At 44.1% G+C, this 13,402-nt stretch overlaps 1 protein-coding gene across 1 annotated transcript in view; it reads left to right on the top strand.

Annotated features, from left to right (window-relative positions):
• Positions 1 to 13,402, top strand: part of clcn1b (chloride channel, voltage-sensitive 1b) — a 57,607-nt gene that overhangs the window by 29,817 nt on the left and 14,388 nt on the right. Inside the window, exons 7-11 of the mRNA XM_031838107.1 lie at positions 742 to 820; positions 10,755 to 10,880; positions 11,040 to 11,124; positions 11,837 to 11,938; positions 12,830 to 12,922. Of these exons, the coding sequence (XP_031693967.1) occupies positions 742 to 820; positions 10,755 to 10,880; positions 11,040 to 11,124; positions 11,837 to 11,938; positions 12,830 to 12,922 (485 nt within the window). The remainder of the gene's footprint in view (positions 1 to 741; positions 821 to 10,754; positions 10,881 to 11,039; positions 11,125 to 11,836; positions 11,939 to 12,829; positions 12,923 to 13,402) is intronic.

The following is a 13,402-nucleotide window of genomic DNA, read 5'->3' as shown; positions in this document are numbered from 1 at the left end:
TCTCTCTCTCTCTCTCTCTTTCCTCTCTCTCTCCTCTCTCTTTCTCTTTCTCTCTCTCCCCTCTCTCTCTCTCTCCCCTTTCTCTCGTTCTCTCTCCCTCCCTTGCTCTCCTCTCTCTCTCTCTCTTCTTTCCTCTCTCTCTCTTTCTCTCTTTCTCTCTCTCTCCTCTCTCTCTCTCTTTCTCTCTTTCTCTCTCTCTCCTCTCTCTCTCCCCTTTCTCTCGTTCTCTCTCTCTCCCTCCCTTGCTCTCCTCTCTCTCTCTCTCTCTCTTTCTCGCTCTCTCTCTCTTTCCTCTCTCTCTCTCTCTCTCTCTTTCCTCTCTCTCTCCTCTCTCTTTCTCTTTCTCTCTCTCCCCTCTCTCTCTCTCTCCCCTTTCTCTCGTTCTCTCTCCCTCCCTTGCTCTCCTCTCTCTCTCTCTCTCTGTCTCTTTCTCTCCCTCCTTCCCTCTTGTCTTTGTTTAGGCTCAGCAGTCTCTCACACATTGTCTGTGTATTAATAGTGTGATATTTATGTCTGGCATGTGTATTAACACTGACCTCCCGTGACTGTCTCTGTCTCCCCCTCCCCTCACTCTTCCCTCTCTCCCTTCACACATTTCTCTCCTCCCCATCCCTGCCTCCCATGTTCTCCCCTTCCTCTCCTCTCCCACTCCCTCTCCGCTCTCTCTTTCCCCCCTTGTTTATCCCCTCACCCTCCAACCACCCACCACCTCTCGTTTGTTCCGTGGACCCCTGCCCCCAGAGTAGTGCCCATAACCAGGACCTGCTGGTATGTGCGTGTGCTGTGGGAGTGGCCACCTGTTTCGCCGCCCCCGTGGGAGGCAAGTCCCGTCCACATATCCCTACATGCACCTCTCCATGGCAGCACCAGAGACCTGGGGGTTATGGAGCAGTGGGGTGCAATGCATAGAATGTTACAGATAGAAATGTATTGTATAGAATGGAAATAACTGCGTAATGAAAAATTAATATTACTGGGTGTAAGTAATTCTATCTGCAATGGCCTGAGCATTTTTGTCATATGACTAGACAGCATGTTCTGTCTGTCTGGTCTCTCTCTGTCTCTGTCTATTTTGATGATTTTGCTCAGGGCTTGTGTGACTCTCTGCGTGAGCTTGGTTGGTTTGGCGGTCTCTGCTGTGCTGTTCTGTATTTTCTACCTCTGTCTCTCCCCCTCCCTCCCTCCCTCCCTCCCTCCCTCCTCCCTCCTCCCTCCCCCTCCCCTCCCTCCCTCCCTCCCTCCCCTCCCTCCCCTCCCTCCCGCCCTCCCCTCCCCTCCCCTCCCTCCCTCCCTCCCTCTCTCCTCCCTACTTTCTCCGTCAGTAGAACCCCTGTGGTACACAGACATTCTGACAGTGGGCCTGTGCGTGGGGTGGGCTGCTGTTTCGGCACTCCTCTAGGAGGTACTGTATCAAGCCCCTAACCGCTGCACTATGACCTCTCTGCTGTACTTCACTACACCTCTCTGTATACCACTATGACTCCTTCACTACACCTCTCTGTATACCGCTAACACTCCTTCACTACACCTCTTTCTATACCACTATCACTCCTTCACTAAACCTCTCTCTATACCACTATCACTCCTTTACTACACCTCTTTCTATACCACTATCACTCCTTCACTACACCTCTCTGGTATACCACTATCACTCCTTCACTACACCTCTTTCTATACCACTATCACTCCTTCACTACACCTCTCTGTATACCACTATCACTCTTCACTACACGTCTTTCTATACCACTATCACTCCTTCACTACACCTCTTTCTATACCACTATCACTCCTTCACTACACCTCTCTGTATACCACTATCACTCCTTTACTACACCTCTTTCTATACCACTATCACTCCTTCACTACACCTCTTTCTATACCACTATCACTCCTTCACTACACCTCTCTGTATAGCACTATCACTCCTTTACTACACCTCTTTCTATACCACTATCACTCCTTCATTACACCTCTCTCTATACCACTATCACTCCTTTACTACACCTCTTTCTATACCACTATCACTCGTTCACTACACCTCTCTGTATACCACTATCACTCCTTCACTAAACGTCTTTCCTATTACCACTATCACTCCTTCACTACACCTTGTTCTATACCACTACCAGTCCTTCACTACACCTCTTCTATACCCACTATCACTCCTTAACTGCACATCTTTCTAACCACTATCACTCCTTCACTACACGTATTTCTATACCACTATCACTCCTTCACTTCACCTCTCTGTATACCACTATCAATCCTTCACTACAACGTCTTTCTATACCACTATCAAATCCTTCACTACACCTCTTTCTATACCACGATCACTCGTTTAATACACCTCTTTCTATACCACTACCACTCCCTTCACTACACCTCTTTCTATACCACTACGACTCCTTCACTACACCTCTTTAAATACCACTATCAGTCCCTCAGTATACCTCTTTCTTATACCACTATCACTCCTTTACTACACCTCTTTCTATACCACTATCACTCCTTCACTACACCTCTTTCTATACCACTATCACTCCTTCACTACACCTCTCTGTATACCACTATCACTCCTTCACTACACCTCTTTCTATACCACTATCACTCCTTCACTACACCTCTCTGTATACCACTATCACTCCTTCACTACACGTCTTTCTATACCACTATCACTCCTTCACTACACCTCTTTCTATACCACTATCACTCCTTCACTACACGTCTTTCTATACCACTATCACTCCTTCACTACACCTCTTTCTATACAACTATCACTCCTTCACTACACCTCTCTGTATACCACTATCACTCCTTCACTATACCTCTCTGTATACTACTATCACTCCTTCACTACACGTCTTTCTATACCACTATCACTCCTTCACTACACCTCATTCTATACCACTACCAGTCCTTCACTACACGTCTTTCTATACCACTATCACTCCTTCACTACACCTCTTTCTATACCATTATCACTCCTTCACTACACCTCTCTGTATACCACTATCACTCCTTCACTACACGTCTTTCTATACCACTATCACTCCTTCACTACACCTCGTTCTATACCACTACCAGTCCTTCACTACACCTCTTTCTATACCACTATCACTCCTTCACTACACCTCTTTCTATACCACTATCACTCCTTCACTACACGTATTTCTATACCACTATCACTCCTTCACCTCACCTCTTTCTATACCACTATCATTCCTTCACTACACCTCTTTATATATCCCCTATCACTGCTTCACTACAGCTCTTTCTATACCACTATCACTCCTTCACTACACCTCTTTCTATACCACTATCACTCCTTCACCACACCTCTTGCTATACCACTATCAGTCCCTCAGTATACCTCTTTCTATACCATATCACTCCTTCACTACACCTCGTTCTATACCACTACCAGTCCTTCACTACACCTCTTTCTATACCACCATCACTATTTCACTACACCTCTTTAAATACCACTATCACTCCTTCACTACACGTCTTTCTATACCACTATCATTCCTTCACTACATGTCTTTCTATACCACTATCATTCCTTCACTACACCTCTTTCTATACCACTATCACTCCTTTACTACACCTCTTTCTATACCACTATCACTCCTTTACTACACCTCTTTACATACCACTATCATTCCTTCACCTCACCTCTTTCTATACCACTATCATTCCTTCACTACACCTCTTTCTATACCACGATCACTCGTTTACTACACCTCTTTCTATACCACTATCACTCCTTCACTACACCTCTTTATATATCCCTATCACTCCTTCACTACAGCTCTTTCTATACCACTATCACTCCTTCACTACACCACTTTATATATCCCTATCACTCCTTCACTACAGCTCTTTCTATACCACTATCACTCCTTTACTACACCTCTTTCTATACCACTATCACTCCTTCACCACACCTCTTGCTATACCACTATCAGTCCCTCAGTATAACTCTTTCTATACCACTATCACTCCTTCGCTACACCTCTTTCTATACCACTATCACTCATTCGCTACACCTCTTTCTATACCACAATCACTCCTTCACTACACCACTTTATATATCCCTATCACTCCTTCACTACAGCTCTTTCTATACCACTATCACTCCTTTACTACACCTCTTTCTATGCCACTATCACTCCTTTACTACACCTCGTTCTATACCACTACCAGTCCTTCACTACACCTCTTTCTATACCACCATCACTATTTCACTACACCTCTTTAAATACCACTATCACTCCTTCACTACACGTCTTTCTATACCACTATCATTCCTTCACTACATGTCTTTCTATACCACTATCATTCCTTCACTACACCTCTTTCTATACCACTATCACTCCTTTACTACACCTCTTTATATACCACTATCATTCCTTCACCTCACCTCTTTCTATACCACTATCATTCCTTCACTACACCTCTTTCTATACCACGATCACTCGTTTACTACACCTCTTTCTATACCACTATCACTCCTTCACTACACCTCTTTATATATCCCTATCACTCCTTCACTACAGCTCTTTCTATACCACTATCACTCCTTCACTACACCTCTTTATATATCCCTATCACTCCTTCACTACAGCTCTTTCTATACCACTATCACTCCTTTACTACACCTCTTTCTATACCACTATCACTCCTTCACCCACACCTCTTGCTATACCACTATCAGTCCCTCAGTATAACTCTTTCTATACCACTATCACTCCTTCGCTACACCTCTTTCTATACCACTATCACTCATTCGCTACACCTCTTTCTATACCACAATCACTCCTTCACTACACCTCTTTCTATACCACTATCACTCCTTCACTACACCTCTTTATATACCACTATCATTCCTTCACCTCACCTCTTTCTATACCACTATCATTCCTTCACTACACCTCTTTCTATACCACGATCACTCGTTTACTACACCTCTTTCTATACCACTATCACTCCTTCACTACACCTCTTTCTATATCCCTATCACTCCTTCACTACAGCTCTTTCTATACCACTATCACTCCTTTACTACACCTCTTTCTATACCACTATCACTCCTTCACCACACCTCTTGCTATACCACTATCAGTCCCTCAGTATAACTCTTTCTATACCACTATCACTCATTCGCTACACCTCTTTCTATACCACAATCACTCCTTCACTACACCTCTTTCTATACCACTATCACTCCTTCACTACATCTCTTTCTATACCAATATCACTACTTCACTACACCTCTCTCTATACCACTATCACTCCTTCACTACACCTCTCTCTATACCACTATCACTCCTTCACTACACCTTGTTCTATACCACTACCAGTCCTTCACTACACCTCTTTCTATACCACTATCACTCCTTCACTACACGTCTTTCTATACCACTATCATTCCTTCACTACATGTCTTTCTATACCACTATCATTCCTTCACTACACCTCTTTCTATGCCACTATCACTCCTTTAATACACCTCTTTCTATACCACTATCACTCGTTTACTACACCTCTTTCTATACCACTACCACTCCTTCACTACACCTCTTTCTATACCACTACCACTCCTTCACTACACCTCTTTCTATACCACTATCACTCCTTCACTACACCTCGTTCTATACCACTATCACTCCTTCAATACACCTCTTTCTATACCACTATCACTCCTTCATTACAACTCTTTCTATACCACAATCACTCCTTCACGACACGTCTTTCTATACCACTATCACTCCTACACCACACCTCTTTCTATACCACTATCACTCCTTTACTACACCTCTTTCTATACCACTATCACTCCTTCACTACACCTCTTTCTATGCCACTATCACTCCTTTAATACACCTCTTTCTATACCACTATCACTCGTTTACTACACCTCTTTCTATACCACTACCACTCCTTCACTACACCTCTTTCTATACCACTACCACTCCTTCACTACACCTCGTTCTATACCACTACCAGTCCTTCACCTCACCTCTTTCTATACCACTATCATTCCTTCACTACACCTCTTTATATATCCCTATCACTGCTTCACTACAGCTCTTTCTATACCACTATCACTCCTTCACTACACCTCTTTCTATACCACTATCACTCCTTCACCACACCTCTTGCTATACCACTATCAGTCCCTCAGTATACCTCTTTCTATACCAATATCACTCCTTCACTACACCTCGTTCTATACCACTACCAGTCCTTCACTACACCTCTTTCTATACCACCATCACTATTTCACTACACCTCTTTAAATACCACTATCACTCCTTCACTACACCTCTTTCTATACCACTACCACTCCTTCACCTCACCTCTTTCTATACCACTATCATTCCTTCACTACACCTCTTTATATATCCCTATCACTGCTTCACTACAGCTCTTTCTATACCACTATCACTCCTTCACTACACCTCTTTCTATACCACTATCACTCCTTCACCACACCTCTTGCTATACCACTATCAGTCCCTCAGTATACCTCTTTCTATACCAATATCACTCCTTCACTACACCTCGTTCTATACCACTACCAGTCCTTCACTACACCTCTTTCTATACCACCATCACTATTTCACTACACCTCTTTAAATACCACTATCACTCCTTCACTACACGTCTTTCTATACCACTATCATTCCTTCACTACATGTCTTTCTATACCACTATCATTCCTTCACTACACCTCTTTCTATACCACTATCACTCCTTTACTACACCTCTTTCTTTACCACTATCACTCCTTTACTACACCTCTTTATATACCACTATCATTCCTTCACCTCACCTCTTTCTATACCACTATCATTCCTTCACTACACCTCTTTCTATACCACGATCACTCGTTTACTACACCTCTTTCTATACCACTATCACTCCTTCACTACACCTCTTTATATATCCCTATCACTCCTTCACTACAGCTCTTTCTATACCACTATCACTCCTTCACTACACCACTTTATATATCCCTATCACTCCTTCACTACAGCTCTTTCTATACCACTATCACTCCTTTACTACACCTCTTTCTATACCACTATCACTCCTTCACCACACCTCTTGCTATACCACTATCAGTCCCTCAGTATAACTCTTTCTATACCACTATCACTCCTTCGCTACACCTCTTTCTATACCACTATCACTCATTCGCTACACCTCTTTCTATACCACTACCAGTCCTTCACTACACCACTTTATATATCCCTATCACTCCTTCACTACAGCTCTTTCTATACCACTATCACTCCTTTACTACACCTCTTTCTATGCCACTATCACTCCTTTACTACACCTCGTTCTATACCACTACCAGTCCTTCACTACACCTCTTTCTATACCACCATCACTATTTCACTACACCTCTTTAAATACCACTATCACTCCTTCACTACACGTCTTTCTATACCACTATCATTCCTTCACTACATGTCTTTCTATACCACTATCATTCCTTCACTACACCTCTTTCTATACCACTATCACTCCTTTACTACACCTCTTTCTATACCACTATCACTCCTTTACTACACCTCTTTATATACCACTATCATTCCTTCACCTCACCTCTTTCTATACCACTATCATTCCTTCACTACACCTCTTTCTATACCACGATCACTCGTTTACTACACCTCTTTCTATACCACTATCACTCCTTCACTACACCTCTTTATATATCCCTATCACTCCTTCACTACAGCTCTTTCTATACCACTATCACTCCTTCACTACACCTCTTTATATATCCCTATCACTCCTTCACTACAGCTCTTTCTATACCACTATCACTCCTTTACTACACCTCTTTCTATACCACTATCACTCCTTCACCACACCTCTTGCTATACCACTATCAGTCCCTCAGTATAACTCTTTCTATACCACTATCACTCCTTCGCTACACCTCTTTCTATACCACTATCACTCATTCGCTACACCTCTTTCTATACCACAATCACTCCTTCACTACACCTCTTTCTATACCACTATCACTCCTTCACTACACCTCTTTATATACCACTATCATTCCTTCACCTCACCTCTTTCTATACCACTATCATTCCTTCACTACACCTCTTTCTATACCACGATCACTCGTTTACTACACCTCTTTCTATACCACTATCACTCCTTCACTACACCTCTTTATATATCCCTATCACTCCTTCACTACAGCTCTTTCTATACCACTATCACTCCTTTACTACACCTCTTTCTATACCACTATCACTCCTTCACCACACCTCTTGCTATACCACTATCAGTCCCTCAGTATAACTCTTTCTATACCACTATCACTCATTCGCTACACCTCTTTCTATACCACAATCACTCCTTCACTACACCTCTTTCTATACCACTATCACTCCTTCACTACATCTCTTTCTATACCAATATCACTACTTCACTACACCTCTCTCTATACCACTATCACTCCTTCACTACACCTCTCTCTATACCACTATCACTCCTTCACTACACCTTGTTCTATACCACTACCAGTCCTTCACTACACCTCTTTCTATACCACTATCACTCCTTCACTACACGTCTTTCTATACCACTATCATTCCTTCACTACATGTCTTTCTATACCACTATCATTCCTTCACTACACCTCTTTCTATGCCACTATCACTCCTTTAATACACCTCTTTCTATACCACTATCACTCGTTTACTACACCTCTTTCTATACCACTACCACTCCTTCACTACACCTCTTTCTATACCACTACCACTCCTTCACTACACCTCTTTCTATACCACTATCACTCCTTCACTAACACCTCGTTCTATACCACTATCACTCCTTCAATACACCTCTTTCTATACCACTATCACTCCTTCATTACAACTCTTTCTATACCACAATCACTCCTTCACGACACGTCTTTCTATACCACTATCACTCCTACACCACACCTCTTTCTATACCACTATCACTCCTTTACTACACCTCTTTCTATACCACTATCACTCCTTCACTACACCTCTTTCTATGCCACTATCACTCCTTTAATACACCTCTTTCTATACCACTATCACTCGTTTACTACACCTCTTTCTATACCACTACCACTCCTTCACTACACCTCTTTCTATACCACTACCACTCCTTCACTACACCTCGTTCTATACCACTACCAGTCCTTCACTACACCTCGTTCTATACCACTATCACTCCTTCATTACAACTCTTTCTATACCACAATCACTCCTTCACGACACGTCTTTCTATACCACTATCACTCCTACACCACACCTCTTTCTATACCACTATCACTCCTTCACTACACCTCTTTCTATACCACTCCTATCCTCCTTTTTAACCCCTGCTCTCCCTTTCTGAATACCTCTCCATGTCATTCCCACTACTTTATCTCTCTACATCCCTCTCCCTCTCTCTCCCTCTAACCCCTTCTATCTCTCTCTACATCCCTCTCTCTCTCCCTCTAACCCCTTCTATCTCTCTCTACATCCATCCATCCATCTCTCTCTCCCTCTAACCCCTTCTATCTCTCTCTACATCCCTCTCTCTCTCTCCCTCTAACCCTCTCTATCTTTCTCTACTTCCACCTCTCTCTCCCTCTAACCCCCTCTATCTCTCTCTACATCCCTCTCTCTCCCTCTATCTATCTCTCTCTACATCCCTCTCTCTCCCTCTAACTCCCCCATCTCTCTCTACATCCCTCTATCTCCATCTAACCCCTTCTATCTCTCTCTACATCCCTCCTCTCTCCCTCTAACCCTCTCTATCTCTCTCTACATCCCTCTCTCTCCCTCTAACTCCCCTATCTCTCGCTACAGATCCATCTCTCTCTCCCTCTAACTCCCTCTATCTCTTGCTACATCCACCTCTCTCTCTCCCTCTAACCCTCTCTATCTCTCTCTACATCCCTCTCTCTCCCTCTAACCCCCTCTATCTCTCTCTACACCCCTCTCTCTCCCTCTAACTCCCTCTATCTCTCTCTACAACCTCTCTCTCTCCCTCTAACCCTCTCTATCTCTCTCTACATCCCTCTCTCTCCCTCTAACCCCCTCTATCTCTCTCTACACCCCTCTCTCTCCCTCCAACTCCCTCTATCTCTCTCTACACCTCTCTCTCTCCCTCTAACCCCCTCTATCTCTCTCTACATCCCTCTCTCTCCCTCTATCCCCCTCTATCTCTCTCTACACCTCTCTCTCTCCCTCTATCTCCCCACTGCTCTCCCCTTCCTGTAACAATAATCTACAGTGTCCAGATAGCCTCAGCATAGAATGGAAACACTCAGCTAAAATCATTAAAGCTTGTCTCTACTCTTCAAATATTGTCTATTGTAATCTCCATTCATACAGTCATGTCTCTGATTCGCTCTGATGTTTATTTTGCTCTAGAGTATTTAGCTATTCTGTGTGTGTATGTGTGTGTGTGTGTGTGTGTGTGTGTGTGCTCATTCTGCTCACTTAAACTCAAATCGATCTCCCTCCCTCCCTCGCTCACACCCTCCGTCCCTCCCTCCCTCCCTCCCTCCCTCACTCACTCACTCACTCACTCACTCACTCCTCACTCACTCACTCACTCACTAACTCCCTCACCTCCTCCATCCATCCATCCATCTCTCTCTCTCTCTCTCTCTCCTCTCTCTCTCTCCTCTCTCTCTCTCTCTCTCTCTCTCTCTCTCTCTTGTCCTCCCCATCTTCTTCCCTCCTCTCCAGGGGTGTTGTTCAGCATTGAGGTCACATCTACCTACTTTGCTGTGAGGAATTACTGGAGAGGGTATTTTGCTGCCACCTTCAGTGCCTTCATATTCAGGGTGTTGTCTGTGTGGAACAAAGATGCAGGTACGCCATGGAGGCAGCATCGCATCACAAACATATTTCCTCTCCAGAACAACATAATCCCACTGTACACCTTTTCTCTCATGATGATGTCATATGTTTATTCATGCCAGGTGTTTTAGAATAGGATCAGCTTTCACTCTCTTGCTGTCCCTGTCACAGTCACCATTACAGCTCTTTTCCGGACCAACTTCCGGATGGATTTTCCCTTTGACCTGCAGGAGCTCCCAGCCTTCGCTATCATTGGGTGAGAGCGCTTAGTAAACATTCTACACACCCCTTTTAGACCCTACAGTCTTCAACTGAACTTCACCCACTTTGTGATGGTGTGGGGATCAATGGGATTGTGTGTGTGTGTCTTTCTGACTCCCTGTTGTAGAATATCCTGTGGGTTCCTGACTCTCTGTCCCCTGTCTGTCTGTTGTAGGATCTCCTGTGGGTTCCTGACTCCCTGTCCCCTGTCTGTCTGTTGTAGAATCTCCTGTGGGTTCCTGACTCTCTGTCCCCTGTCTGTCTGTTGTAGGATCTCCTGTGGGTTCCTGACTCCCTGTCCTCTGTCTGTCTGTTGTAGAATCTCCTGTGGGTTCCTGACTCCCTGTCCCCTGTCTGTCTGTCTGTTGTAGAATCTCCTGTGGGTTCCTGACTCCCTGTCCCCTGTCTGTCTGTTGTAGAATCTCCTGTAGGTTCCTGACTCTCTGTCCCCTGTCTGTCTGTTGTAGAATCTCCTGTGGGTTCCTGACTCCCTGTCCCCTGTCTGTCTGTTGTAGAATCTCCTGTGGGTTCCTGACTCCCTGTCTCCTGTCTGTCTGTTGTAGAATCTCCTGTGGGTTCCTGACTCTCTGTCCCCTGTCTGTCTGTTGTAGAATCTCCTATAGGTTCCTCACTCCCTGTCCCCTGTCTGTCTGTTGTAGAATCTCCTGTAGGTTCCTGACTCTCTGTCCCCTGTCTGTCTGTTGTAGAATCTCCTGTGGGTTCCTGGGGGCCTTCTTTGTCTACCTGAACAGACAGGTGGTTCTAGTGATGAGGAGACAGACGGCTCTCACACGCTTTCTGACCAAGCAGTGAGACATCATGCACTCACGCACTCGCATGCATACGCACACAGTACACACACACAGTACATACACACAGTACACACATACAGTACACACACACACACACAGTACATACACACAGTACACACACACAGTACACACACAGTGCACACAGTACACACACAGTACATACACACAGTACACACACACAGTACACACACACAGTACACACATACAGTACACACACACACACAGTACATACACACAGTACACACACACAGTACACACACAGTACATACACACAGTGCACACACAGTACACACACAGTACATACACACAGCACACACACACAGTATACACACACAGTACACACACACTGTTACACTCACTCAAATGTCTTCACAATTGTAATGCTTAGCAGACACTATTATCCAGATCCCTGACACTTTCCACATTCCATTCCAGATGAGCTTCATTTGGGTAGCCTCTTCTTCCAAAGTAATCTGTTACACGACATTGACCCAGACAAGCAGGGCTTAACAGCCAGCCATTCACTCAGTTAGACACATTCACTTAGCCATTGACTCACCAGTCAAGGTACATTGAGCTCACACATTAGGAGGGGCAGAGCAGTAGAGGTGTCCTACCATGAACTCAACAACCTGACAGCCAGACAATGAACTGGGAGGAGATTCCTGACAATTTACGTTATTACCCTAAAACGCTTCACATTTAAGTAATGGCATTGTGGTTTGTTTTAACGATTGAGTATCCCAGTTGTTTAATAATATTGTGTGTGTGTGTGTGTGTGTGTGTGTGTGTGTGTGTATGTACTGTGTTTGTGTGTGTGTGTGTGTCCGTCTTTGTATTTTGTATTTGTGCGCATGCGTGTGTGTTTGTGCGATTGTGTGTGTTCAGTCGGTTAATCTACCCAGGTGCAGTGACGTTTGTCATCGCCACCCTGACCTTTCCTCCTGGATTCGGCCAGTTCATGGCTGGAGAGGTCAGAGAGCATTATTGAGCTTATTAGAGTTTATGTTCATGACTTATAGAATAACCTTTTATAAATCGATGTATTGCCTACAGGCAACAAGCAACCCTGTTAACTATGTTTTTAGTGTGGTTTTAAGCTGATACGGATAAATAAATCTTTCAACACCACTGTATAGCTGCTCATGCAGAGATGAAAAACCCAGAACCACTGTCATAACCTAGAACCACTGTGATTATTATTTGACCCTGCTGGTCATCTATGAACTTTGAACATCTTGAAGAACGATCTAGACTAAATGGCCATGTACTCTTTAATCTCCACCTGGCACAGCCAGAAGAGGACTGGTGCACCCCTCAGAGCCTGGTTCCTCTCTAGGTTTCTTCCTATTTTCCTGCCTTTCTAGGGAGTTTTTCCTAGCCACCGTGTTTCTACATCTGCATTGTGTGCTCTTTGGGTTTTAGGCTGAGTTTCTGTATAAGCAATTTGTGACATCTGCT

This window comes from Oncorhynchus kisutch, linkage group LG13 (assembly GCF_002021735.2).
Source record: "Oncorhynchus kisutch isolate 150728-3 linkage group LG13, Okis_V2, whole genome shotgun sequence".
Taxonomy (NCBI): domain Eukaryota; kingdom Metazoa; phylum Chordata; class Actinopteri; order Salmoniformes; family Salmonidae; genus Oncorhynchus; species Oncorhynchus kisutch.
This window is presented reverse-complemented; position numbering and strand designations above follow the sequence as displayed.